This window comes from Kogia breviceps, chromosome 12 (genome assembly GCF_026419965.1).
Source record: "Kogia breviceps isolate mKogBre1 chromosome 12, mKogBre1 haplotype 1, whole genome shotgun sequence".
Taxonomy (NCBI): Eukaryota; Metazoa; Chordata; class Mammalia; order Artiodactyla; family Physeteridae; genus Kogia; species Kogia breviceps.
Genome location: NC_081321.1, coordinates 41,133,193 through 41,155,765, shown reverse-complemented (window position 1 = coordinate 41,155,765; position 22,573 = coordinate 41,133,193). Strand labels below are relative to the sequence as shown.

Genomic DNA, 22,573 nt, shown 5'->3' with positions numbered 1-22,573 from the left:
TGTTCTTCTGCTGTCTTGCTCAGATCCCTGCTTGCGGGATCTTAGTTCCCCGACCGGGGATTGAACCTGGGCCCTCGGCAGTGAAAGCACAGAGTCCTAACCACTGGACGGCCAGCGAATTCCCTTGCTCAGATCTTTTGGCTGGGACAGCGAGGAGAGGATCGGAGGGCACAGGCCGCCCATCATTTGCCCCTTTCCTCCCTCTGCACTAACTCTAGCCGTGTCTTTTTCCACGTGGGGCCTCACTCTGCCCCGGACCCGCACAATGCACTCACCAGGGGGCGGGGGATGGGTTTCTGTGGTTTCTTTGAGCCCAGCTTTTTCATGGCATTGTAGTACTTCTTCTGTTCTTCGGTCATGAAGATGTCTTGACCTCCAAAGTAAAGGAGGGAAAGAGAGAACGTGCAATTACAACTGGCTTTCACACGCTACAAGTTTGTACCTGAGCTGCAACCCTGAGAACCGAGGGGGATTTACCCCCTTTACTTTCTCCAGAGGTCAGTTTAGCTAATGGTTGTCCCAGAGTGAGGTAGACCTCGGACAACTAATCTAATTCGAAGAGATACCTTTGTTTTCAGCTTGGGATTTCTGAGACCTGCTAGGGGCTAGGAAGGAAAGAAGGAAGGAAATGGAGTAACAGACCCCCAGGGAAGGATAAGCTTGAGAGCCATGACTCTAAACACATCTTTGTAAATTTTGGGGGGGGCCTACTTTCCTGACACAATCCTCAAAAAAGCACTTTAAAATGAAAGGATTTTCAAGTCCTGGCTAATGGCCCATTTATTTCCGACAATATTAAAAATTTAGAAGTCTTGGTGGGAGCAAACAATTTGGGAAGCTCCTTGGAGTTCGTTGGGACAGGCTCGATTTATAAAACGAATGACAAGAGTAATCTTATTTGCTTTGGAAAAATTGTTAACGATCTGGGACCAGGAAAGGAAGTGAGCTTTCCAAGGTTGATCCCTCACATCCCAGGGATTAACACAGATAATGACAAGTCGAGACAATTTCTACTGCTCACTAAGGCTGTTCATCTGCTGCTTTCCTTCTCAGCTGTCACTAGACCCTCTCTGACCCTACCTCCCTCTGGTGGGAGGCCAAACCTAGTAAAAAGCCTCAGGAATTGCTAGTAAATTTGGTACCAGTAAATGGCTAGTCTGGTCTAGTAGATGTGGTAAACCACACACTGCAAAATCCAGCAGAACAGAACGAGCTGGTTGGGAATAATGTACAGTGGGGCCAGTGCCACAGTGAGGTGACGATACCGATTTTAGAGGGAGAGAGGCATTTCTCTCTAGAGAGAGGGACAGAAGTGCCTCTCATCCGGGTTGACCTCCGGCCACTGGCAATGTGGGGAGGAGACCTATCTTTTTCTTTTGTTGATTGAAGTTATCAATGATGACACCAATGAACAGGTTCAGGGTGAAGAAGGAGCCGAAGATGATGAAGATGACAAAGTAGATGTACATGTAGATGTTGTCCTCATACTTAGGCTGCTCATCAGGCTGTCAAAGGACAGGAGAAAAAAAAAAGAGAGAGTCACAGCTCCTAGCCTGGGGGTCAGGTGGGGGATTCCGACATGCCAAGGCCATCAGCCCCGCTGACTGCTTGAGCTGCTGAGCCAGCTGGGGTAGGGGAGCCCTGGGTTCTCTCTGCCTGTCTCCTTCTCCACACTGGCAGGTCCTGCCCTGAGGAGGCATTATGCCTTCCATGACATATGTGGAAAATATGCAAATCGTGAGGCGAGGGGGAGGGGAGGGCTGTCTGCTAGGAGCCACACTTATTTCGAATCAGCACCGAAGAGCAGACAGCTCCATTAGGGCCAGGTAAAACCAACAGCCTAACCATCTGGAGGCACTGTAAGAGAGTGATGACTCATTGAGAGAGGAGGAAAGTGATCTATAATCAGTGAGACAGGCAAAAAAGTGTTCTAACCCTCTCTCTCTTCCTTGATGAGCGAGCTCCACCATGCTGCTTGCTTTCTGACCATTTAAGAAGGTTGTGGTTTCACCAGGTATAACCTTACCTTTCGGGAATCTACAGCTGCATACATGATGTCCATCCAGCCTTTGAAGGTTGCCTGGCAAACAGAGTCAGTCATTAGACTGTGCCTGTTAGGGGGTGGGTGGGAGTCTGGGCAGGGTCCCAAAGGCAGGCTTAGGTTCAGCGAGAACACAAGTCAGGGAGTTTGGGGGCAGCCTCACGTGGACACAGAATTTTCTGTTTGTTAATACAGGTCCCAAGGGAGCTTTGTCTGAGCCCTGAATATAACATCAAAGATTGGCAGAGAAACACGTGGACAGTGGTAACTGGATCAACACTTTTACAAAAGGTCTTTAAAATGGGTCTGGGAAGGTCGCCTAAAGCTAGGGCAAACTCATATTTATGAGTGGCAGGAATCTACTGAGGTTACTTAGAACTTACCGCTCCACGAAGGAGTCTTTTTTTTTTTTTTTTTTCGAAGGAGTCATTTTTTTAAAAAGGTGTTAAACAAGCAGTGGGGGGGGGATCTGAAAAATTAATAGTTGCATTAAAAAAAAAAACAAGGTCAGAACTTTCCCCCTACTAAGATACACATGTTTAGCCTATGGTAGTGGCAACACTGGCTTCATCCTAGGCAGCCCCTTCCCAATTCTCCCACTATACCTAACCTGATTTTGGAAACTAATACGGGTAACCAGTTTAACAGTCTCCATGTTTTCCTTTCATTCTATGTTTTATTTACTTAACCAGATTCTAAGTTTATTCAGGGCCTGGGCAGTTCTTTATTCATCTGATGGCCCCGGTACTGCCCAAGTACAGTGCCTTGCATGTAGGGGGGACTCAATAGTGCACATGGGTGACGTGCACTGGTTTCCTGGAGCTGCTCCAATTTAGGTTCAATCTGTGGGTCCAATTTCTTGAACTGGGAGAGAACAGCTAAAGAGCTCTGGAGTGGGATAAACCGCTGCTCACCCCATTAATTCCTACAAGCTAACGGCAACTGCTTACTATACGCAAGGCCGAGTTGAGAGCTTCACCTGCACGATCACATTTAATACTCCCAACAACTCTGTGACGTAGGGACAGTTGTAATAGTAACAAAGAAACATAATAGCAAATACCATTAATTAAGCACTGCTGCGTGCCAGGCATTGTGCTAAGAAATGTTAATAAATTATCATGAATCCTCTTAACTACCATGCAAGGTATTATTACTCAAATTTAACAGATGAAGAAATAGACTCAGAGAGGTTTAGTAATTTGTCCAAGGTTACATATCCAGTAAATACCAGAGTGTGGCTCAAACCTACATCTGTTTGAGTCCAAAGACTAGGAGCTTTCATTGTACTCTACTGTCTTGTCAAACACTCCACAAAATCGACCAGAGAGGAAGAGAAAACTAGACGTGATGGAATGCTTCATTGTTCACTGTGATACATTAACTTGAGACCTTTCTCTGGGGTTGAGCTGGCATGAGTAGTGGCATCATAGCGCCATCATATTGTCATATTTAGTTAACTCTAGTGTGGCTGTTACGTGGGATTGTTCTGCTCCATCAATTTTTTTTTTTTTTTTTTTTTTTTTTTTTTTTTGGTCTATGCACTTACCTACTTTATTTTTTCTTTCTCTATAACTACATACTCTGTCATGGAGAGAGATGGTGATCTCTCTGCAACTTTATTATGCTGCAGGAATCCTTATTTGTTGCTAAGCAGAACTCTGCTTCTGAGCACAGTGAGATTCCCTTGGCTGAGGTTTTGGAGATGTCAGAGTACTCAGGAAAGGTGTCTCCCTGGCACTGGTTTGGGAAATTGACATTGTCCTCTGACCTATTAACAGCAATCCTGATTCTGGACACAGGGTTGAGAAGGAACCAAATGAGATTTCTGCTAGCCTTCTGGATTTCATAGGACTAAAAACAATCCTTACCACTTGAAGAAGCGCCAGATATCCTGCCCCGACGTTGTCAAAGTTGATCTTCACGTTCTTCCATCTGATTTCTGTATTGTTCCCCTCCATGAGCTTTTCACACTCAGTTTTATTGTTGACATCTTCAATTTCAAATCGGATTTCAGAAGACTCATTAAAGCAGTAGTGGTACTTTCCAGCAAACAGGTTAACGCCCATGATGCTGAAAATCAGCCAGAAGATGAGACACACCAGCAGCACATTCATGATGGAGGGGATGGCGCCCACCAAGGCATTCACCACCACCTGCATTGGAAGGGGGAGGTTGCTGAGTGTCGGGAAGAAGTAGAAGCACGCACACTCTTTTGATTTCCAGGAGGGGAATGACACTTTGTGGCTTGCTCTGACTATGGAAACATTATGTTCCCTTTGAAATTAGGGTAACCAGACAGATCCATAAGCAGGACCCAAATTTTGTATATCTATGAAATATATTTTGAGGAATTCTGAAAATTACATATTTATTTCATTGAACACAAATTCCCCTGCCCAAGTTGACCTAGGTCTCTCTCCTAGGCATCAACCTGGGACCGAAAAAATTATTTCATTGTCTAGTGTCCCTTCTCATCAACTCATAAAATAGTCCCCCCCATGGGAAAATGTGAGTGATTTCAAGCTCACTAGTTGCCTTTCCACAGACATTCCCCCTCTGCAAAGCAAGGTGAGATTGTTCAAAATCACAGAGAACTACCCTGTGGAGTTAGCAGTGAATCACTCAACGGTACATAAAGTCTCTTTTATGACTGTGCAAGGCCAGTTATCTTATTTCAGGCAAGAGCTGAGCATGCATTTTTTGCAGGCTCAAGAAAAAAAAAAAAAGCTATATTCCCTCTACCAAACAGTATAAAATAAAATCTGAACAGTTGTGTTTTTCATGCAAGATTCATTATTCTTCTTCAGGCTTTTTTTTTTTTTTCTGACTTTGCAGGCTTCTAGATCTGAGTCGCCCTCTGCTTGGCTAATGCTGGTGGTGTCTCTCTGCTCAATCCGGGGTTTGACTCAACTCTTCACAATGTATTATTAGAAAAAGGAATAATTTGGGTTTTTTGGGAGAATTTTGGGTTAGATCACTGGTCTTGAAACCCAAAAGCTGGCATATTGTTAAAAATCGCTGACTACAGTAAGCTCAGGAGTGAAAAAAAGCAAAGGGAAAGGAGCTCCCTCAGGAATCAAAGTTTCTGTGTTGTTTTTAACTTTGATTTTGCTTCACACTATAGATGAGAATAGCTAGACAACACTTCCACTGTGGCAGCAGTTTTCACTAGAAGAGTTCAAAGTGCTTTACAAAAATAGCATTTCAGGCGGGTGGGGCAGAAAACAAAGCTGGTGTTCATTTCTTCCCTGATTCTCACTTGCTGTTGTCTTAAGCAGGACTGCTAAGGCCCAGAAAGGTGACCCTAAAATGGGAAGCATGTTTCTTCCTTTTTCTGGTATCCTAGGAGGATAAGTGGAGTTAAAATAAAGACCCTGGATATAAACAAAGTCTTCTAATGTTTTGTTAGAAGGAGGTGACAAGTCTCACCACCTTCCTCCATCCGCTCGCTTTTCAGTGCAGGGAAGAGACAGGACACGCTGCCAAGCAGCACAGCATGGAAACGGCCAAAAGGGCCGTGCTGTAGAAGCAACACCAGGGGGCAGCTCTGGGCTCTAATTTGAGCCCGATTTGGGATCAGGTTTTCCTTATCTTCTGTTTTTGCCTTAGATTGTAATGTCACTCATTGGAACACGTGGCTGAGAAGAGCTGTCTGTTCTGTCCTATATAAAAAAGGCAACGACATTCTGCTAAGGAGTCACTCTCCCTTAGATTAAAATATTAGTTTTGTGTTTCTCCAATTCATGTATGAAGGCCTTTAGATTGAGAGGCAGTTATTTCTTAATTCTTAGACCAAGAAATCTCTTCTAGATGTAACAGCTCTGTCATTGGTATAAAATAATTATACTTCCATTGTTCATTACTTTGAGCAAGGAAAGCCAGAATACCTGAAATCTGGGAACTCCTCAATGTTACTGTGGAGAATGATATTCATATTTATTAATTTATGTTACCAAATTTGTCAGGTGATCAGATATCAATTTTACCTCCTCTTTCTACAGTTGCTTACCCTTTGATGGGAGTACTTCAAGGCAATGAAATGTGCAAAAGGAAGATGACCCACAAATGGAGTAATTTATTTCTCAAAAGTTAAGAGAGTTGGTTAAGTTAAGTTTCAAAAGCTCAAGTCTATGTGACAGCATTTTGCAGCAGAGCTCAGGTGAGAGAGCGTGACCTTCTATTAGACCATCACAAATGTGATGGTCTAACACAGAAGTTGGCCCCAAAAGATTTGAAACCTAGAAATCTTGCTTTTTATATCAATTCAGAATATACCTCCTCTAGGAATTCTTCTGACTACCTTAACCTAGTCTAACCTGTCCTACATAGTGTCTGTGTGTGACAGTTAAATATGGGGTAATGTTTCCAGCAGGGAAGAATAATTAGCTAATTGACTAAGAAATCTCTTTGCACTTTTAAACTCATAGATATGCTCAAAGAAATCAGTGCACAAAAATACTTACTGGGCCTCGTTCTCTGATATATATGACATAAAAATCCTGTAAAATCCAATGTACTTGTAAGATGTAAATGTACTTTCATTATAACCAAAGGAAAACTTCTTAGCTTCATTTCAAGAGTAAAACAGTAAACAGCTGATGAACTTTACTAATAATTCTTCCTTGTTGTGAACATTAGCTAATATTCTCAGCAACCAAAGAGCAAGAAACCATGCTTTCTTATTTTGAACTCTTACACTATAGACATATATATAAATGATCATTTAAGTTTCCATGGAGAGTTACATAAGAAAGTGGATCTCCTCTTCGGCTCCCTAATAACTCAAGTTATTCTGTGTCACCTTTAATTATGATGAAATTCATTATTGTTAAAAGTTAGGTATAGAAATACTACTCAAAGCTAGGATCTAGCAACCTATAGTTACTTTTTGCAATGGAAGTTTATATTTAGCAGTTGATAGAAATCTCATTTGATGAAAAAATTCCAATGGGTACTAAATCTTTCAGCATTTTTGTCTTCTCTATAATGCCTAGAACATTATTGCTCATTAAATACTATAAAATCTGTCAAATAGCTTTTAATATCTGGCAGAGGGAACATGGCTTTAATGGACAACTATATACTGACAACCAACAAAAATGCATGCATGTTTCACAGCATTACTATTCTGTACCCTCCAAAATTTAACAGCACAGCAAAATCCTTAAATGAAGATTACTATGGAGGAGAGAAAAGCAAAGAACTACATTAAGCATTCCTTTGCCGACAGCATGAGTGTTCCAGTGTTCTGGTCTTTGGTTTGAGGAAGAGACTGAAGTCAGTGTCCCAGGACAGGCTAGGGCCTTATGTTCCCTCTCAAGCGAAGGTCTGAACCTCTCACCGGAGCAGCACAGTGACAGTTCAGCCCATCTGCATTGATGGTGTTCAGTTCATAAAGATGTCTTGTTTAAAATTTTCTAAGGGGATAACCTCTTAGATTATGCAAGTGTTGGCACACACGAGGACCCAAACCAAGAAATGAAAAACACGGCCCTGCAGAAGAGTAACGTTCAAGTAAAACGTAGGTCCCTAATTCTGTTTATTATTGGGGCAAATTCACTCCTCCCTTCTTGCAGTTATTCTTGCACAGAAGGGCTGGGGAACTGCAGGAAAGGAATGGGTCCTGAGTTTTCACCTCCGGCCCAACCAGAAGTGGCCGTGCTGTCGCTGACTGGAGCCAACCAAAGGAGGTGACATCCTTTACCAGAGTTTCCCATACTACTGAATGTTTACTGTTTGAAAGCCCGGCTTTGGGTTCAAACTTGTTCCTGCCCTTATTATCTCATTTGCAAAAACCTTTACTAATGCTTTTCAAATAAAAGTGTCCGCTCTTCTGGTCACCCGTTCCAGACCTCGGAGCTCCTCAACTACTTGAAAGTTGACAAGTAAAAGTTCTGAGGGAAGGGAAACTGCAAGTCCCGGAAAGGTGAGGAAAGAAGGAGGAGCTAATGGGAAGAGGTGTGGCCACCAGAAGCACGCCTGTGTTCGGACAATTCACGTCATTTCCTCGTGAGCCAACTGGCGGCAGCTGGTCAGGGAGGACTGCCTCTGCCACAGGTTGGGACGGGCAGTAATGGGCACCCAGATGGAGAAAGGCAGTAGCAGTGTCAGTTGGGCATCTTTTCGGGGGCTTTCTTTGGGTATTACCGGTCCCCTTTTAGGAGTTCCAGGACCCCTCCTGGGGCATGTGGAGGATCACAGGCTACTGAGTTTAGGTACAATGTTGCAATTATTGTCTTCAGTTTTCAGTCACCAAAACGGATTATCAACTTTATAACAAAACTAGTATGACTTATTTTAAAAATTTAACTAACCCTTTCTGAAAAAAGTGGGAAGGTGGGAGAGGGGGAAAGAGCATTTTAATCCTGTTTTCAGTGACACCATGGCCCCCTAAGACACTGAGCCCTCTGCAATACACTTTCCCCTTACATTTAGCTCGAGCGTAACAGTGGCCTGAATTGCACACATTCTGAAACCTCTCTCATCTGTGGGAGAAAGGCTCAGAATCCCAAGTTTTGTTTCTTAAATTAAAATAAATTTATGCTGCTGTGGAACTGACCTTCCTGCAGGTGGTTTCAGGTGGGTTGCAGAAAGCTTATATTTAGTAAACCAAACTGTGACTGTGCTACAGGAGAAATGCAAATTTCTTGCAGAAAGCATTTGTCTGGATAAACTAAAATAATAAAGTTCCCAAGTCCCAGTGAAATTTTTGTCTTCCTGTACAGATGTGGGTGGCTTCACGAAACAGTGGCCAGGAACCCACAGATGAGGACTGAATGAAGCAGCACCGTCCTGGTACCTAGTTTCCCTGAGCCGTCTTGCTTCACGTGGACTACCACAACAGTTTAATTTTTATTGCTACATCCTGATATCTGCACGTTTAAAAACGTATCCTCTTGTTTGCTCTCCTGCATGTATTCAACATCTGAATTAAAATGAGTTTTCTTGGTCTCGTTAAGTATAACAGACCTCTCCGATACCACAGGACAACCATTACCACCAAAAGCCAGTGGTCCGTTTGATTTTACGGACTTGCATGTCTGCGTGTGTGTGTGCGCGCACACTCGCGCACGCACACGTGCGCACACACACAATTTTTTTAAACCAACAGAGACAGCAAAAAAGGCACCAAAAGAGGGAGCCTTATTTCTGTAGTTGGCAGGGTGACAGCACCTTGCACTGTTTGGATTTGGGCGGAGTTATCGCCAAAGCAGGAATAGCAGGTGTTGAGATCATTTCAGGAGAACTAGCTGATAGTCATCTAGCGTCGTACCCGGTGGTTGTTTTGACAGTGTTCGGACAGGGGACCATATAGCGTGGGCAGAGGGGTGGGGGGTGAGGAGGAAAGCTTTGCTATCAGACAGAGGCTGCCAGTCCTTACGGGACTGGGCTGAGAACAACAAGGTGCAATAAGAGGAATCAGAACAGAAAGAAAAGCATTTCTTTTCCCAAGGCCATGCCAGATTCCGCTCCATCCCCAATTCCAGGCCTGCCATCCCGTCTTCAAGCCCCTTCTCAGTGACTCCAAGGCCGCAGTCCTCACCTGGCTGACGCCCCTACACTGCACTCGCCCTGCCTGCGGCCTCTGCTTTTCAGTGGGTCTGTGGGTGACAATTCCCCTTCTTTGCACCTGGTGATTCTCCCTATTAAATCAACAGCCCAGAAAGCCGCCCCAAGTGCTACAGGTAAGCCAGGCCAGATGAGAATAGCCAAGGTTGACATGTTCTGCGATGGCATGTCGTTGGGGGTGGGGCCGGTATTAATGTGATGAGGCAGCTCAACGCGACTGCCCTTGGGGCAGGTGCAGGGGAGAAAAGAGTGGAGGATCAAATCAGCAGCTGCATCCAGAGTTCGTGTGTGAATGATCTTTCCGCCACGTGATCAGTTCTAGCATGCTTAGACAGTTTCCACTGGCATGCAGAAGGATCGGCTGCTCTTAGTATCTTACCCTCATCCCTTCAAATCGTGATAAGGCTCTTAAGGGTCTCAAAGCTCTTAGGGTCCTAAGGGACTTTATGGCACCTAGTTCCGAGTAGCCCAGGGCATTAGCTATAAGGCTGACTAAAGAGACCTACACGGAAACAGAAGAGAAAAACAAAAACAAAAAAGGGAAACAAAAGAAAAAAAAAAAAAAAAAGAAAGAAAACAGAGGTTCCAGAGTGTTAGAATAAAGCCCCTAGCACTGATTATACAGATTGGGCCCCCCCCGCCCCAGGAAGAGGAAGTGGGTAACACCAGCTGCCTACTTCAACTTGGACTCAAACGACCTGGAAGGAAAGGTGGTTGAGAGGCAGAAGAGAAAACACAAAGGGAAGAGAACGCGGAGAGAGGGCAGTAGAACAGACATACAAGTTGGCAAAGGGAAGAGGCTGATGGGAGAGGGAGAATGAGGAATTTCCATTGGAAGGAGAGGAGCCTGAACAGATGACAAAAACCTTACCCTCGCCCTTTACAGTCTCTGCAGGTCCCAGAAGTTCCCATTAAATTAAGCCAGACAAATTTAATGGTACCTATGGAAAAGAATACAGATAAATACACACACTCCACACAGGCTGCCCCCTCCTCAGCTCATTCACCATGGATTTCCAACAGGGACAAGCTCTCTTACTCCTGGTTGACAAGAAACCATTTGAGAATTGGATGCGTTACTACATCAACAAGGAAACGTATTCAATAAGTACCACAGCTGACTTTGCAGTTCCCAACAAGAAAAGGACCAAAAGAAGAAACTTCTTGATGGAGGTTTGGCTCCATGGGAACTCACTTAAGTGATTCTCTCACTTTTTAACTGCAACAATCCTTCCATCTTTTAACTATAAACATGACTCCTTCATGGCCACGAGAGCTTGGGTGGGTCTGGACAACTGAATGCATATTTTCCCTTATACTCCCCATTCTTTCTCTCCAGAACAGCCCCAAAAGAACTGGCCTCAGGTCTGTCCTTTCCAGGACAATCTTCTATTACTCTCATCACCAGAATAATAGCTGGAAGGGTTCCTGGAATAATTTTTTATTTATCGATGAGGAAATTGAGACCCATACACAAGAATTTGCCCGGTGTCACATTGGCAGTTCTGGAGCCAGGGTTAAAGGCTCACATACCTGATTCCCAGGCCAGAGCTCTTTCTCCCATGGATAGGTCACCTCCCTCACTGGCAGGTTGGATGACAAAATCTCAATAGAGGATTACGGTATCTGAACAATTTGGGGTTGAGTATGTTGCCATGCTGGGGAGAAGTAGTCTGGTCTCTTGGCCTAGAGTCGCGGTCAAGTTCTTTCCTGCTCTTCCACTGGCAAACTCACCTTATTCTACCAGATGTCTTAGAACAGTTACCACGCCAACCCTTAGCTATACCTAGGACTGCCTGGGCCTAACCGGGGAGAGATATGTAGCTCTTCAGGGGGCACCAGACCTGAAATACCTTTAGTTAGAATGTCTGGGCTCTGGCTTTCTTAGAGCAGTCTTTCCTTTATATTGCACCACAAATTCTGGGATCGGTTAAGATGTTTCCATCAACAATTCTTAAATTCCCTCTACTGGGAAGTGGTGATTACAGATCGGCTTGGCCTAAACTGGGATTTTAAAGCAACAATCCATAACTTAGTTTCATTTGTTGCTTTTTTTTTTTTCATTTGTTGCTTTATATCTCTAGCTGAGGGATTTACTTCTTTGATTCTGTTACCTCTGAACTGTAAAAAAAAAAAAAAAGTTGCTTTAAATGAAGATATTTATAATTAAGCAGCAGGCTGGCAGGGGTAGAAGTAGCAGGTCAATGACCTAGTGAGGGTCATGGATGAGCAGGCTCAAAGGTTTCAGGTTTTTTTTTTTTTTTTTTTTTTTTTGCGGTACGTGGGCCTCTCACTGCTGTGGCCTCTCCCGTTGCGGAGCAGAGGCTCCGGACACGCAGGCTTAGCGGCCATGGCTCACGGGCCCAGCCGCTCCACGGCACGTGGGATCTTCCCGGACCGGGGCACGAACCCGTGTCCCCTGCGTCGGCAGGCAGGCTCTCAACCACTGCGCCACCAGGGAAGCCCTGTGGTTTCAGTTTTTAAAAGGGTTGTGAACCTTCAATTATGCCTGTCCTCATAACCCATTAGTGTAGGTCTCTTCTCTAGAGTCCTGGGAAGTATCCAAAGCAAATCTGGAATGAAATGCTGCCCTATTAGGCTACTCATGCTCTTTGAAGGGTAGATGGCTCAGAGTTCAATTTCTGTTCAAAACAAGGGCCTCAAAATCCTTATCTAGAACACAGTAGTACCAACCAATCATTTTCCCTCCATCCATCATTAACAGTAAGACTCTACATGGAGGTGTCTTTTGCCTACTATTGCCAAGTGCAGCCAACTCTTAACCCCAAAGAATCTATAGGTACATCTGAAGGTAAGTTACCTCAACCAAATACATGAGTTCAAAATACCTGAGTCAACTTCATCCTGTGAAACTATGCCAGGTAAAGACTGCAAAAAACTAAGTTTCATACAAGACAAGACAACCCAAGTTCTTCTCGGGGCGGGGGGCGGTGTGTAATTTATCTGATAATAAATAGGCCTACCTAAAGTTGGGGGAAGGGTGGAGGAGGTACAGATGCCAATTCAGAGGCTGGCTCTAAATGGTGCTGAGAGATAGTCTGCCGCTTAACTCATCAGTCTGGCCAAGATCACCCAAGACAGGATCAGCAAGCATCCTATCCGGGTTATTTCTAAACAGTTAGGGGCAATTTTATAATCTGCTGAGTCTCCATGTTAAACTCTCACTGGACATAATCAGAACATTGTTTAGAATCAAGGAAAGAATCAAACCTGAAAAAAAAAAAAAAAAGGAGTTAAGGGGAAGTCAAAATCCAGGGTATCTGTGGCTTCAGGCATTGAAAAAAAGGGAGAGACACTGGGTGGCTTTTTCAAAATGATGTGAAGATTTTCAAATGGAGAATGCTTTCAGTAGTCTGAATTCAGGATGAGGTGAATGGTCTCTGCAAGTTCCCATCCCTGGTACCGATATGCTGGCTAATCTCCGGATCTGATGTGGTAAATCTCCCTGGGAAAAGATGACAAAATTCTTTTCCAGGACAAGATCTCCAGTGCAGCCAAGGACCTGGGCAAAAGAAAATGTTGTCTCTGTTTGGGAATTCACCTGGCTTATAAACACAGAGAGTTAACCTTGGAAGTTGTCTAGATCACCCCCATGATTCTAAAAAGTACTCTGAGCAGCTATAAAGGGCAAGAAGGAAGAATGAAAATCCATTAGGGAAACAAACGTGGTGATGAATAGCAGATTCAGACATCAAGTCACCGATGGATGAAATGGGAGGAAGAGAGTCTCAGAGATGCTGCAAAATTAGGACCTAAAATTTACACCTGCTGGATGTTCTAAAATGCCAAAGGCACTAGACACTTTGTCCAAAAGGACAGCAAAAACTGACAGTTCCACATGTCCAGGTGTCAGTCTAAGCCTTATTCTCCACGCACAACTCAAAAGTGGCAAACAGTGCAGCCATGGCATGCACTGGGGCTCCCCCACCCCAGCACGCTGTGCTTCACACTGGTTACTTGTGTACGTGTCCCATCTTTTCAGTCCTTTGAGAGAAGTGACCTTGTCTTCTGCTCTCTGTATCCCCCCCACAATACCCAGCAGGAGGCTTTGTGTTGCGGATGCTCAATAGACATGAGGCATGAAGAGTAAATGCACTGCTCTGTCCCAGAGAAAACAGAAGGAAGGTCCTGGGAAAGCCCTGTTCCTGGAATGCTGGATTTCCACAGCCTGGAATCAGGTCAGAGTGGCCCTGCAAGCCAGTGTGAGCTTCCCAGGGGCCGGGACTATGCCTGCCTGTCCCGTGACTCCCTATGGCTTCTGGGACAATTCCATACGGAGAATGGTATTTCATTTATGTCTGTCTACTAGTCACTGGTCCAGAGGTATTCTCAGGAGCCAGTGTCAGGTCTCATGGCAATGTAAGAATCCAGCAACTCCCCAAAGCTAGGGGGATTTAAGGATTATTGTCAGTTGGCTACATGCCTGTCTCATGTTTTTTGTTTCCCTGCCACCTAGTATAAAAAGTACTAAAAATATCTGCTAAATAAATAAATGGTGACATGCAGAATCGTTAATGCTTTTAGCAGCTCATTTGGGTACCAGAGGAATGTGGGATACTTGATTGAAACTCACAAATTCTGGGGTTGCCCACCCCAGAGAGAGGAGGAATAGAGTAGTAGAGGTTACGGTGAACAGGAGGCAGGTCATGGTAGGGATGCTCTGTTCTGAATCACAGCTTTCCTAGGGCTGTTGGAAGTGTGGTAGTGGATGTATCCGAGTTCTTGGAAGGTCCAGAAGATGAGGGGCTTCTAGGATTCCCACGGGTGTCCCACCTGATTCTAAGTGGTCCTGAGGAGTTACAGTGAAATGAAGACTCCAGAGCACTTCCCCTGTTCTGTAGAAAGAAAGCTGGCCCAGTGTCACTTTAGTTCTCTGGGCCTTATCCCAAGCTCATTCCTTAGCTCCTAGAACTCAAGCTTTCCATCTGTGGGAGGTACAGTCCCTTCCATCCAAGGTTGCTGAAACCTCTGGCTAGGAGGCTCTCTTGCTGGCAACTCTGGGGCAATACCTCTCTGGTTCACTCGGACGGCAGACAGTGACCTCCTCACTTCATTTAGGGATCTTCCCAAAGGCTTGCTTTTTGAAATGGGGAATGTAGATAGGAGCATAGTGACAGCTCTTGGAAGGAGTCATTAAACCATGGAAGTTGCAGATGCTGTGTTGGGAAAGGAGTGCATTAACAGAGCAGAATGCCAGGTGCCTGTTACTTCCTTGCTGCTCTATGCTAGATCCCGGAGGCACTCTACACGTAGTTCACCGTATAGCCAATGAAACCCATATTCTAAATGTATCAACCCAGCCGCCAAACACTCCACTTTCTTGGCACTTCTCAGCCCTCAGAAGGAAGTGAAGTTTCCATAGGCCCTGCTCCTGAAATTCCCATTCATTCCCATTCAAATGCTGATTTGGCTGAAAGAAAAAAAGCTTTAGTGATTAGACAGAACAGGAAACACTCATCATGGTTAGAAAACCCAATAAGAAACAAGTCGTGGTGGGGTGAGAAATAGTTTCAGGTGATGCAGCTTCCACCCTGAAAAATAACATGGCAGGTGAAGGCCGCTGAGCTGTGGAGATGGTCTCAAAACCTGGAGGAAAAAGAATTTTTTAAGAGTTTGATCGCCTTTGTGGAAATGGTGATGTGTGGGAAAAGGGGGGGGTTTGTTTTGGGGTGAACTCCTCCTCTCCCTGACAGTCTGACTTGTTCAGATGAGTCTGGTATGAAGACTTGAGGTGGATGGGAGTGTCCCCGGGGGACGATCAGCGGGAGAGTCTACTTAGATCCCACCACCACCTCCGTCCCAGCAGCACCCACCTCGTCCTCTAAGCCCTCTCCTGGCAGCAGGAGGACATCACACTGGCTTGGGGACAGAATCTTCCTGTTCCCAGCCTAATAGCAAGGCTCTGACACCAATGATTCTTCCCAATCCTAATCTCTGAAACTTCTAGGCCAAACCGCCAGAGTAAAGAGCTGCTGAGTTAGTCCCTGGAGCAAACGTAGGACTTCAGAGCCCCTTTCCAAAGTTACAATCGGAGTGCTCCAAAAGGAGCTGTAGTGCTCCATCTATATCTTGTCCTACACCCTGGGCCCCAGGCAACTCCAGCCATTAGAGGAGGGACAGTCCCTGTTTTTGCTTTCCTGCTGGCATGGGTGGGAAGTAGAAAGCAGGACACGTACAGCCACGATGAGGAAGTCCAGCCAGCACCAGGCATTGGTGAAGAACTTGACGAAGCCATAGGCTATCCACTTGAGCAACATCTCCAGGATGAAGATATAGGTGAAGACTTTGTCAGCGTACTCCAGGATGGTACGAATGGTCTTTCTCTGCTCAATGTAGATGTCCTCGAAGGCCTGGAAGAGAGGCAGCAGCTGCCTATAGTGCCTAAAGGGAAACAAGCAACACGGAGGTACTGCCCCCCTCGGCAGCCCTCCCACCTGCGGTGGCCCGTCATCGGCTCCCTGTCTCTTACACTCTATCCCTCGCTACACGTGACTTTTCTCTTTTAAAAAGTGTTCTTGAGATGTAATTCACATACCTCACAATTCAGCCACTTAAAGTGTACAATGCAATAGCTATTAATACAATTCAGAGTTGTACATCCATCACCACAATTTTAGAATATTTTCATTACCCCCCAGAGAAACCCCACACCTCTAGCTGTCACCCTCTAGTCTCCCGATCTCCCCCTAGTCCTGGCAACCACTCCTCTATTTTCTATCTCCACAGGTCTACTCCTTCTGGACATTTCGTATAAATGGAATCATATAACATGCGGTCCTTTGCGACTGGCTTCTTTAACTTAGAATAATATTTTCCAAGTTCATCCATATCGCAGCACCCCTCAGCACTTCTTATTTCTTTTTATTGACGAATAATGTTCCAGTTATGGCTAAACCAACATTTTGTTTATCCTTCGTTGGACACTTGTGTTGTTTTTACTTTTTTGGCTATTGCGAATAATGCTGCTATGAACATTTGTGTACAAGTTTTCACGTGGACATGTTTTTATTCCCCTTGGGTATATACCTAGGAGTGGAATGGCTGGGTCATTGGTAACTCAAGTTTAACTTTTTTGAGGAATTGCCAAACTGTTTTCCAAAGAGGCCGGACCAGTTTACGTTCCCACCAGCAGTATATGAGGGGTCCAATTTCTCCACATCCTTGTTAACACTTTATATATTTATAGGACAAAAATTTGTCTCCCTTCAGCCCCTGACACCACAGATACAGGTGGAGAGTTACAGGACTGGAAGACACCGGCTGAAGAGAATCTCAACACTCCTTCCTTTCTCTGGAACTCCCAAATGAGGGGATGAGCCTTTGTCATGTGAAGGTCTGGGCACTCGTGCGTGCAGGGTGGTGGACTGCAGAAGCTCTGTGCTGGGGGGAGGGAATCCCTGAAGCGTGGAAAAAGAAAAAACTGGCGGTGGACAAAAGGTCCTGTGCCCTGCGGTGGAGGAGCCTGCACTGGACAGTTCCAGAAGGAAGGACAGAGTCAGGCTGCCCGCAGACTCTTCTTCCAAAATGGAGGCACACGGACATCCAGGCTCGCTGCTGGGCAGTGGGGACAGAAATCATGGGTCCACAGTCCTCAGGGTCTGGTACAAATAAATCCTCTCCGCTCAGTGGAAAAGCTATAGCTTCCACGTCACGTTTCCCCTTAGCTCCACCTGTAGAAATCCATCCTAGAACCCAACATATGTGAGCTGTCTTGAGACTGATCATCCTGGCACTGGGGCTCTGACCCCCCTCTGAAATCTCCCCACAACCACATTCTAGTCTTTTCTTGGACACTTTAGCTGTGGCTTCACTTGACTTGAGTCTCGTGCCTACTACTGCACAGGCTCTTCATGTCCTGAGCCCGGTCTCCCCCGTTTTATTCACCTTTGATAAATAAAGACTGTCACAGGTAGCAGTAAAGAAAGTTCAATACATTTGTTTCACTGCTGCTTCTCACTCTTTTTCGTAGAGACGGGGGAAGAGAAGAATCAAAGGGTGAGGCAAGTCCTCTCTTATTTTAGGTTTTCATTTACTAGATTTGAAGAATAATGATGACAACAATAACAAAAGACCTTCCTCAGTCCCTGGCCTGAGTCTGATCCTCCCTTTCTCAAGGGCAGGGCGTGCGCTGTCATCTTGGGGCCTCCACAGAGCCTCAGGAGGTGCTGAGTGAATGCCTGTGGGTGCAGTAAACGGCCCGGCCCGGGGGCAGGCAGGATGGTCTGGCTCCCCTTCATTAGGGATGGAGGCTTTTTTGCCTCCTGCTCTAGTCCTGATGCTTTCCTGCATCCCTCACCACCCCCCACTCCCCACCGTTCACGGTCCTCTTCAGGCTCGGGCTCTTCTTCACCACACCTCACTTCCTGTCTCGGCTTCTCCTATTCTCCTACCTCACAAGTCAGAGAAACTTCTCGAGTCACTGGGGGATCTTTAACGCTAAATTTGGGGCTTCTCTCTTGTCATTTTTTGCTTCCAGATCAGGCTCTAATTCCACACCTACATGAATGTGCCCACCTTCTTTTTAAAAGCATTTCAAAATCCAGCATTCTTTACTTTTCCCTTAATTAAAAGAAGGAAAATGTGTTGTGTCTCTAGTCCCTGCTGTCTTCGAATCTACTCAACTAGGAAGCAGCTCCCTCACAGCAGATCCTGTCCAGATCTCCTCAGTCATAGAAAGTAAACACCAAGATAATTAGTCCTAGTAGGGGAGGAACCTGTGTGTTCAGTGCCCTGTGTGCCTCACTGATTAATGAGAAGCACTTACAACCATGTGAATATAAATGACCTTTGTACCAGAGATCTGACTCTTAATATCTGCTAAGGCCATGGGTTCTCCAAGTCCAGCAGCGTATGAGGGGAGATGGGGTGGAGGGGTACCACCTCCCTCCTATCTTGGGCAACTGAAAAGTCAAGAACAAGTGACTCAGGGTATTAGGTGAGAAAGGGAAGTTCCTTTTAGGAAGTTGTTTTGAATGGGGCAAACTAAGCAGTGAAGACACTTGGTCATCTGTATTCTCTTCCTGATGAAAAGGGGGTCCTAGGCTTCAGAGGGAACGTGCTGAGTCTAAAGATGAAGATTTGGACAAGTTTGAATTCTAATCCCAAAGGCTCAAAACGCCAGCTCGCAGCACTTTAGTAGATCGTTATTCTTGGGTCTGCAGTCAAGCTGTGTTCTCAGAGAAACTGGGCTTGGGCCCATCCAGTCTTTCCTGCTCTATCCCTTCCCCAGCCAATCCCCCATGGTTCTCTCCCCCGGACCTCACCAGGGCGCCACTGCTGAGCAGAATCATGAAGATGATGAAGGTCTCAAACCAGTTGTGCTCCACAATGAGAAAGCAGGTTTTCCGCAGGATCCACCAAGACTTGCCCAGCCCTTCCTCAATGTTGACCTGGCAGCACTTGAATCTCTGGACACAACCTGGCACCAGCGGGAGAGGCAGGTCAGACTGTGGGACGTGCCCCGCCCAGATGTGCCCTCTCCTCCTTCTCCCAGGCCCCACCAGCTGCTGCCCCACCACACAGCCAGGAGTTCAGTGGCTGAATCAGAAGGTCTGACTCAGAAGTGGAGAGGGTGGCAGGGCTGAGGCTATGCTGCCAGGCTACCAGGGCAAGGCCCTCTGGCGTTGGGAAGATGTCCTATAAAGAAGCAGTGAGAGGGAGGAGAAAAGGGGAGTCAGGAGGCAGACACAGCCATGACAGAAGAGGCCTTTCTAATGGAAGTTGTGGGCTGATGTCAAGAAAAAAGGACAAAGAAAAGCCTGAGATTTGTAAAAACTTGTGATAGCTAAGAATCGGATGGAGAAAACAGTATCAACGTCTCTCAAAATGATGAGGCAGGAACAAAGTTCCTGAAGATAGCCACTGAGCCCCCCTCCCCAGCCAACCACTGACCCTGGCAGAGATGTGTCTGTGAGCAGTGCAAGTGCTACATGCCATGCCCTCTCCTGGCCCCCTTTTCACCTTCTGTGAAACAGGCATCTGGATCCAAGTATTCCTCAGGCTGATCCACAGGGACTTCTTCTACTTCTGGTTTGATATCAATGGTGCTGCCTTCGGAGGAGCTAGTGTCATCCAGTTTCTAGATACACAAGGAAAAGGGAGAGAAGCAACACTGCAGCAACATGTCCACTCGACACTGACTACGCTACCTTGGTACAGATGACGTACCGTCTACAATTCTTGTTACAAATCCATGATCATCCAGTTCATCACAGACAAGCAATTACCACAGCGCCCTCAAAACTTCTGTCAGGATGGGCTACAACATTAAAGCCCACTCACAGATGACAGTGATCTACCCTAAGCAGAAGGTGGGCTATAGGTTGGTCTCAGTCATACAGCTCAGACAGATTAATGGCGGGGAAGTACTTGACGGTGTTCTCCAGCCTCTGGCTCCAGATGACCCAGAAGCAATGGAGGCACATCTGGGAACATCTCAGGAATCTAGCTCATCTAGAGTAACAATGGGGGGTGGGTAGGGTTGGTTCTCAAAGTTGTGAGTTGGCTCTTCCAGACTCTCTCTGCCAGACCCAGAGCTGAACCAATGCCTTGGGGCTGGCAGAGCCGTTCGTTCTCACATAGGATCAAGGCTGGTTTCTAGGTTAGGGCCTTACATCTTTGCTGCCTTCAGGATCCGACTCGCTGCTAACGTCCTCGGTGTTGAGGTTCTCAAAATCAGACTCGCCTACCGCGATGGGTACTCTCACGGTCAGGTTGGGATTGTTGATGAAAGACATGTGGTCCTCATCAATGATGTACTTCTCCACGCTGCTGCCGATGCCGCTGGTTGTGCCGTTGCCGTTCTTCTGGAAGTCACCGTTCCGGTGGATGTCGGCGCCAGTGTGGTTGGCGATACAGTTGGCCTTCTTCTCGTACAGCTCGTCCAGAGGTTTCACTTCATCGGCCTCGCGCTGCTTGAAGTGGGCCTGCATGAAGGCGCGCACTTTCAGTTTGATCCAAGCCACGCCCTTCTTGATCCGGATTACTGAGATTTGCAGGTTGTTCATTTCCCCGTCATCGTCTGTGGCTGCCAAGTTGTCAGCGCTGAAGGAGCTCAGGAGCAAGGCCAGAAACAGGTTCAGCACCTGTACCAGGAGCGTGAGGAAAAAGGAGAGTGAACGTAGAATGGTATTTCGTATCCACTAAACTAGGGTTGCAAACTGGGAGCCTACAGACTTATGTGGAAGACTCAAGAGTTTCTATTGTGTTTCATTTGACCCACGTAGTGTTTTAAATGTCACTAGGTGGGCATTTTGTTTGGTTTTGGCTGTAATACAAGGCGTTTAGTACCCCTTTTCTTGGTTCTTTTGTAGTGTTATATACATATATATGTACTTCAAAACATACTGCTTTTCTTATAATCCGAGAAAGCAAAGGCTGTATCCATTTTGGGAGAAAATTCCCCAAAAATAAAGATAAAAAGGTGGGCATGGATTATTGGGGAGGATCAAAGAATGCATAGATGCCATGTGTTCATGAGCAGCAGATGTCCTGGAGGACCCAGGTGAGAAAAAAATTAGGCTTGGAGAGCCAGACTCTCATACCACAAATCTAGAAGGTGGAACTGAAATACATTTGATGTCACCCTATTTTAAGAATTAATTTTCTTTGTTTTCCTAACATTTATCAAAATTAAGTAGCTCTAGCAAGACAGTGATGGTGACTTTTGTGTTCTATCATATATCGAAGTGTCAAGCCATCAGAAACAAGCTTTATTTATGTTGTTTCTTCCCCCATCTCACCACATCGGGCATTAAATTAATTATTTTTATTAAGACTTACTTTTGAAAAGTGGGAGAGATGTTCACTTCTTGATTTACACTTGGCCCTTACTTTGTCACACTTCTGAAGAAGAGTAAGGCATAGTTTTTCGGTGGAGATAATCATATGTGCAGAGTGGGAGAAATGGAAACAATATATGAACTATATGTATCAGGATTACTACGGCCATTTGCAGAATTACAAAGGAATATAGTCGGTAAAATGGGGGTCAGTTGCAGAAGGCTTTGAAGGCCAGGCTGAAAGATTTGAATTTTATTTAACTGGATTCACTATTGGTCCTTGAGCAAAGGAGTCACAGATGATGACAGAGATTTGAGAAAGTCATTCCTACTAGCTACGTACACGGGTCGGGGGTGGGGGCGGCGTTACGGGGGACTAGGAATTAGGAGGCTGTTGCTTGCATGAATTGATGAGGGTCTGGATTAGGCTATAGTAACCTCAAACCTTAGCATGCAGAAGAATCTCCTGGGGTGGGATGCTTGTTAAAAACAAGCATTTCCTTGGCCTCACCTGAAAGATTCTGATTCAGGAGATCTGATGTAAGGCCTGGGACTTGGCCTTTTTTAATGAGTGAAACTCAGGTGATTGTAATGAAGGTGGTCTTCCTCACACTTTTAGAAATAATAGATGGGTTGTAGAAATGGAAAGGAAGGGGCAGATCTCAGAAATACTATGAAGAAAGATGCAGGTATAGAAATGCTAAGAAGAAAGACATATGAAAGACATCAGATATTTACTAGGAGTGGAGAGAAAAATCAGAAAGACTTATTATAGGTTACTAGAGACTACATGGTCAGAAGGACTGAGCCAAGGGGAACTGGGAAAGGTGTCATCAGAGGCAGAAATAATAGTGGATTCTGTCATGTGCTCAGGTATCTACAGCCAGTCATGGGGAGATGTCCCTGAGACAACTGAGAAAAGGAGGCTAGAGAAACGGTAGGAGGTCAGGGCTGGTAATGTTGATTCCACTACAGACCAGTAGGCAGTAGCTGTATTCACTGAAGGAGTGGAAAGACCAGAGGGATCAGGACTGAGGGGAGGTTGGCTGGGCATGGAGAATAGGAGTGACTAAGAAACATTACAGGGCTTCCCTGGTGGCACAGTGGTTGAGAGTCCGCCTGCCGATTCAGGGGACTCGGGTTCGTGCCCCGGTCCGGG

At 45.6% G+C, this 22,573-nt stretch overlaps 1 protein-coding gene across 5 annotated transcripts in view; it reads right to left on the bottom strand.

Annotated features, from left to right (window-relative positions):
- SCN8A (sodium voltage-gated channel alpha subunit 8) overlaps positions 1-22,573 on the bottom strand; it is a 177,954-nt gene that overhangs the window by 9,434 nt on the left and 145,947 nt on the right. For all 5 annotated transcript variants that reach the window (XM_067009311.1, XM_067009312.1, XM_067009314.1 and 2 more), the window contains exons 17-25: positions 20,248-20,718; positions 19,595-19,712; positions 18,898-19,052; positions 15,811-15,984; positions 9,993-10,115; positions 3,913-4,197; positions 2,027-2,080; positions 1,368-1,505; positions 276-380 (exon numbers count right to left, since the gene is read on the bottom strand). In XM_067009311.1, coding sequence (XP_066865412.1) covers positions 276-380; positions 1,368-1,505; positions 2,027-2,080; positions 3,913-4,197; positions 9,993-10,115; positions 15,811-15,984; positions 18,898-19,052; positions 19,595-19,712; positions 20,248-20,718 — 1,623 coding nt within the window. The remainder of the gene's footprint in view (positions 1-275; positions 381-1,367; positions 1,506-2,026; positions 2,081-3,912; positions 4,198-9,992; positions 10,116-15,810; positions 15,985-18,897; positions 19,053-19,594; positions 19,713-20,247; positions 20,719-22,573) is intronic.